General features: G+C 43.8%; 1 protein-coding gene across 2 annotated transcripts in view; it reads right to left on the bottom strand.

Annotated features, from left to right (window-relative positions):
• The window catches only part of AGPAT5 (1-acylglycerol-3-phosphate O-acyltransferase 5), a 60,658-nt gene extending 56,674 nt beyond the window's left edge, over positions 1-3,984 (bottom strand). For both annotated transcript variants that reach the window (XM_017514373.2, XM_017514374.2), the window contains exon 1: positions 3,450-3,984. In XM_017514373.2, coding sequence (XP_017369862.1) covers positions 3,450-3,668 — 219 coding nt within the window. In that variant the 5' untranslated portion in view covers positions 3,669-3,984. The remainder of the gene's footprint in view (positions 1-3,449) is intronic.
• Positions 3,985-5,827: the final 1,843 nt, after the last annotated feature.

Here is a 5,827-nt window from a genome sequence, read left to right as displayed (position 1 = left end):
TATGAATAAGTTGATTATTACATGGAATATAGACTGGTTCTGAAAATAAAAGTTAATCAAATGCTCTGTTTAAGGGATATGTGAAGATTAATCTGTAAATAAGAAACTAAAAGATTATGGGAAAGAAAACTTATTACAGAACAAAAGCAGGTTCTCTGTTAAAGAAAGCAGAGACCAAAATGATTTCATATGTAAATACCGAAAGCAATAAGGCAAGTTAAACTAAGAAATAACTACAAAATACCAAATAGGTGGAACGATGGAGTTCATTATTGTGGTGGGTTAAATGGCAGCCCGTTTTAAAAATGTGTCCACATCCTAAGCCCTGTAACCTGTGAATGTTTTCTTATTTGGAAAAAGGATCTTTGTAGTTATAATGAAATTAAGAATCTTGAGATGAAGAGATCATCCTGGATTATCCAGGTGGACTCTAAACCCAATGACAAGCATCTTTCTAAGAGAAAGGGAGGGTGAAATGTGAGAGAGAAGAGGCCAGGGCCAGGATTGTGAGGCCAGGCTGAAGTGACCCTGGCCCCAAGCCAAGGAATGCTGCCAGTCAAGAGAAGCTGAAAGACACAAGGAATGGATTCCCCACTGGGGCCTCCAGAGGGAGTACAATTGAGCCTACACCTTGATTTCAAACTGTTGGCCTCCAGAGTCACGAGACAATACGTTTCTATTATTTTAAGCCACTTAGTTTGAGGTGATCTGTTTTGGCAGCACAGGAAAGTAACATAAGTGCTTGAATCAATGATCTGTGCTTGGCAGGTGAACCATAGCTTACCTAGTAAAGAGATTTAAGTTGATTTTCAAAAAGTCTCAAACTATTTGAAATACATAAAACTTAAAAAATGCTTATTACTCATTCTAAAGAAATAAATGGTGAACAAAGTACCCAGTTGAGTTTCAGTACTAATGAGAGATTCTGAAAGGACCTAAAAGGATAAACAAGGTATAAAGAATAATGTTAGTAGGATTGACTGAAATATTTCTCTATCTCAGAGACACATATAAAGTAGTGAAATTAGGGAAGAAATGATATTTACCTAGACTCCAAGGAAAATCCAAGTAAACTTGTTGGAAGCAGGTTTACCTGCCAAGCACAGATCACAAATCTCATGGACCTACTACTTCTCTTTACCTAAAAAATTCTACGCAAAAGAAAATAATCTGCAAGAACTACTATGAACCATTCATATTTTCAAACCTGTAGTTGAAAGGCATAAAAATGTCACTAAAAAAAAAACTTTAATTTTAAAATGCCTCTTTGATGTATATAATAAACCTTCTTTTATTTAAAAACTTAGAACCTCTTAAATTACTAAAACTCCCTTCAGAAATGAGTTAATATTTTATACAGAACAAGAGAATCATCACTAGCTTTGCAAATGAAACCTGATTAAAAAAAAATTCAAGGAAAAAAAGAGTATTGTGGCAAAACAAGAAAAACAAGCTAAAAATTTTAATCAAAACATCTCAGTGACAAAGTCAATGGTAAAAAGTCATAGGTAAAAAATAAGATGACAGAATGTCACTATAACTCTTGTTCCTTTGGGTCTTACATTTGAAGATATTTATTCCTCTATTGATTTAATCTTGAAGGAAATAATCAAAAATATTGAAAGGTAGCACTGTGTATACAGGAAATCCGGATTACAGAAAAAGACCCTAACAAATTCAAAATACCCTTCTCTCTATTACTAAACAGAAAATAACTCTTTGCCCCGTCCAAACAATAAAAACAAAAATGTAGGAAGAAGAAACTCTTGGTTTTAAATTTGTATCAAATGTATTCATAACCTGAATTTGATGATTATTGGGCAATCAGTTCTAGGATTCCTAAAGAACTTCATCAAGGAATACACATTAAACAAAATTTTGAATTATATGTAAGGGCCCTCAGGCATCCTTTCACAAATGTATGAAAATTAGTGCTGGATGCCAGTTCCTTTTATTTGAATAGAGAGAGGGGGCAAACATTAGATTAAATGTTTTAAAAATCACTTGCTGGAAAATCAAGAAGTAAATTGGAGTTATGCAATCAGCAGTATATAAGGTAAAGTATGTAATTTCAGAAACACTAAATTTTACAGTCATTTAAAAAAATAAGAAATTGCCAAACAAAACATCCTTCAATGGTATATTCTGCATCATACTGTGTGGGACACTCTATACTCTTTAAACAAAAATAACATAACCCAGCACAGGTAGAATTATTTTTTTAAGAGGAGAATGACTTTGTGCTCTGAGCTTATATCCCAGCCCAGGCCAGTTGTCATATTATGTAAAAGTAAAAACTTCATCATGATAATGATCATATATTTAGACAAACTTGGTGAAGTTATCATGTAAAGGGAAAAAAATAGCCTGAATTATTGAGATTTTTAAATGAGGCTCATTTTAAAATTCAATTACCCAGAAACCATGGTCTGGAACAGCATCTTTCTTTCCAAGGAGACAGGGATACTGATTTAAATGGAGGCCCTGGCCTCTCCTAATTCCTTCCCCGCCAATAACTTGCAACTGGGGACATCAAGGGTCCATCAGCAGTGCAGCTGCAAACTAAATATAGTAGCTGACTGACCACAGGGTAAAAACAGCTGCTCTAAGTGGGAAAAAAAAAAGTTAGACAAAATGACACCGTCCCATTTTCCCCATCCCACCCTAACCCTACCAAGAAAAGTAAAAGAGGACTAAGAGGACATCAGGAATAACCAAGAATAAAGCTGTTCTTTCAAACTGAAAAATAAAAGGAAAAGTCACATTTGTAATTTTTTATAACATTTCAAGTACCTACTGTTAAGAGGGCCTTCTACTTTTATGGTTTGTTTCTCAAATGTAATCTACGAATCCAAAACTACAAAGAAACAGTAGCAGAAAGAAAGTAATCAGGCAACAGATCACCGACACATTTAAGCTCAGTTAAAATTGGCAACAATTGTATCTAGTTAAGCTTCTACCGTAACAAATGTATTCATTTCCTCGTCCAGCTTTCACTTGTCCTGGGGGAAGAACACAACACAGAATTGTACTTCCGTTTCAAGAGAAGGTCATTGTAAAAGCGCACTTCGGAGGGCAGACATCTACAGTCTGTTCCAACATGACCACCTCTTTGGACCAAAGGCCAGAAACTGCCAAACGCGTGTCCTATTTAAAACGTGCATCTGCACCCACTTTGCTAAGCAGCATCAGACCCGGGCGAGGAGCGGGGAAAGGGGCGGCTAGTCCCACTTGTGGCCTCAGAACCACGCAGCCACCGCTTCCTAGAGAGCGATCTCCGCGGAGCCACAGGAAGCAGGAGCAGAGAGAAGGCGGGGAGGCGGCACGTGCTCTCCTGGCTGGGTCCGCCGGGCAGGCCTGGCGACCCTCGCCACCTGGGAGGAGCGGAGGGGTCTGCTCCCCTGGGAGCTCGGATGAACGCCGAGGCCCGGGAGCGGGAGGCTGCTCACCTGGACCCCGGTGTAATTCTCGAAGAAGAAGAGCACCATGCTCTGGTAGACGCAGTAGAGCCGATCGTCCAGCGCCTGGTAGAAGCGGGAGGGCAGGAAGGCGGAGAGCAGCCGCCAGACCCCCCAAGCCAGCACGTAGGTGGGCGCTGTGCCCAGGAGCACGACGCTGGGCAGCAGGTAGCGCATGGAGTACGTGTGGAGCACCAGGGACAGCAGCATCTTCTCGGCTCCTCGGCAGCGGGCTCCGCCTGCGTTCCCCGCCCGCCGCCCGGGCCTGAGCCGCGGCCAGCAGGCGGCCAATCACCGCCCGGGCCCGGGCCGCCGCGCCCGCCACCCGCTCCCAGCCTCCGCCCCCAGCCGCATGGACTGCGCCGCCGCCGGGAACGGGGCGGGCGACTGCGGGGCTGGGTGCGCTGGTCGCGGCGGCGAGGCAAGGGCACCCGCGGCCCTCCGGGTCGACGGCTCAGAGGCGCTCACACCCCATGACCCTCACCCATAGCCACATCCCCCCTGCTGGGGGCGGGGCTCCGCGGCAATAACACGCCTTCTGATTGGTCTCCCGTTGCCATAGTTCCCCATCGGCGAAAATAACACGTCTCCTCATTGGTTGGCTTGGCCAACAGTTGCCGCACAAATTGCCTACCGAGCACGCGGGCAGCCCGGCTCCGGCCGCTGCGCATGCTCCCCAGCTGTCCCTGCCGTAGACTGGCGGAGCTGGATGAAGGGTTACGACCGGAGGAGGGTCCCGGTGCCTCCTGTTCTGCTCCCTCGGCCGGACGTGCTTTCCGGCGGGCTTCAGGGTCGCTGGAGCTGCCTGAAACGTGCATCTCCTGCCCACAGGCCCTTGGGCGCCGGGGAGCACACAATTAGAGCAGTGAGAAAGGGGTTGTTAGCGTTGTCAGAGTCCCAGGTTGTAAGCAGCTCGGGTTTCCCCATCTGCTCGCTGCCGGGCCTTAGCGCTGGGATGCCGCCGCCTCAGCTTCCCTTCTGCCTGCGCATCAGCCCTTCCCGCCCGTTTCTCTCCACCAGATGTTTAAGAATTAGGGTTGGTGTTTTTCCCATAACAGCAATGATGATCATTACAAGTTTATGCGTAGCTGAAGAACCATCCCACAAAAAAATTTCCGTACTGTTTATTAGACCTTTCCAAAATTCACCCTTGCTTAATTTCTCCAGAGCCTGTTGGACTTGTTTCTGATTTTGTTTTTTTTTTAATAAGGAGCCTCATTTTTTTCTGTAATAATTAAAGTACTTGAGTGTACATGTAGAACCCATAAAATACATACTTTTGTAGCCTTCACTAAAAGCTAGGAAGGGTACGTAGCTGTTTTATTGATGTTAAAGCAGATTCACAGGCTTTCTGGGTACTTCTCCCCTTTGGCTGCAGTAAAACTGGTTTAATACGTAACACTTTTCAAGGATAGTTGTACTTTAAAAGAATGCCAAATGCTTTACCTTAAATACATTTATATATATTTCCTGCCTAATGGAAGCCCGTGCTACCTTTAGGCAGAACAGCATTTCAGTGGAAAGTTTTAAGCGGGGCCAGGATGGTTACTTTCTTTATACATGATTAACATCAAGTAACGTCATTGGTAGATGGTGACCTTTGGGGATAAAGCCAGGTGAACAGAGATCTCTCAAGTAACAAGTATTTGAGGGCCAGCAGGAAGCATTACACAGTAGAAAGAGCTTCTCCCCCTTTCTGTGGCTGTCATTGCCCTGCATTGTAAGAACTAGGTTTAGTACTGGAGGAGGAAAGTCATGGGTGTGGACAATGTTCATGCTTTCTTTAACTGAGACCAGACATCCCCTATGCTAGAACAATGTGTGAAAAGATAAAGCAGGTTCTGTGCTCACGTTGGGATCGCCATGTATACAGTCAATAAATACATGTTTCTGTGTAAATTTGTTACTGTGAATTACCCCAGATTACTGTTAGTCACCAAGTTGTAAGCTTTTGTGCAATGTTTGGCATGGAAACATGGAACTTAACTTTCTCGTGTTCCCTTTTTATCTTCAAACCCAGCTCCTGACTTTATCAATTATTCTCTGTGCTGCTCACGTTCCTCTTTCCTTTGAACAGTCACAGATCCACCCTCCCTTTCTGCCACGACCCGGCTCTATTTCTCTGTCTTTTTTTTTTTTTTTTTCCTTCCTTCCTTTTCCATGCAAACCTCTTGAAAATCAGTCCACACCCTCTGCCTCCTTACCTTGTACTTTGGTTGAGCCCTTGCAGTCTGATGACCTTTTCCACCCGTCTACCGGAATGATGCTTCTTTCAGAGCACGGCTGACTTCCTCCTCTGTATACCCTGCTGGGCACCAGTGGAACAGTGAAAAGCAGATTCTATGTGTTCCTGGTACAACATTTAACGA

Source organism: Cebus imitator, unplaced genomic scaffold, assembly GCF_001604975.1.
Source record: "Cebus imitator isolate Cc_AM_T3 unplaced genomic scaffold, Cebus_imitator-1.0 Scaffold523, whole genome shotgun sequence".
Taxonomy (NCBI): domain Eukaryota; kingdom Metazoa; phylum Chordata; class Mammalia; order Primates; family Cebidae; genus Cebus; species Cebus imitator.
This window is presented reverse-complemented; position numbering and strand designations above follow the sequence as displayed.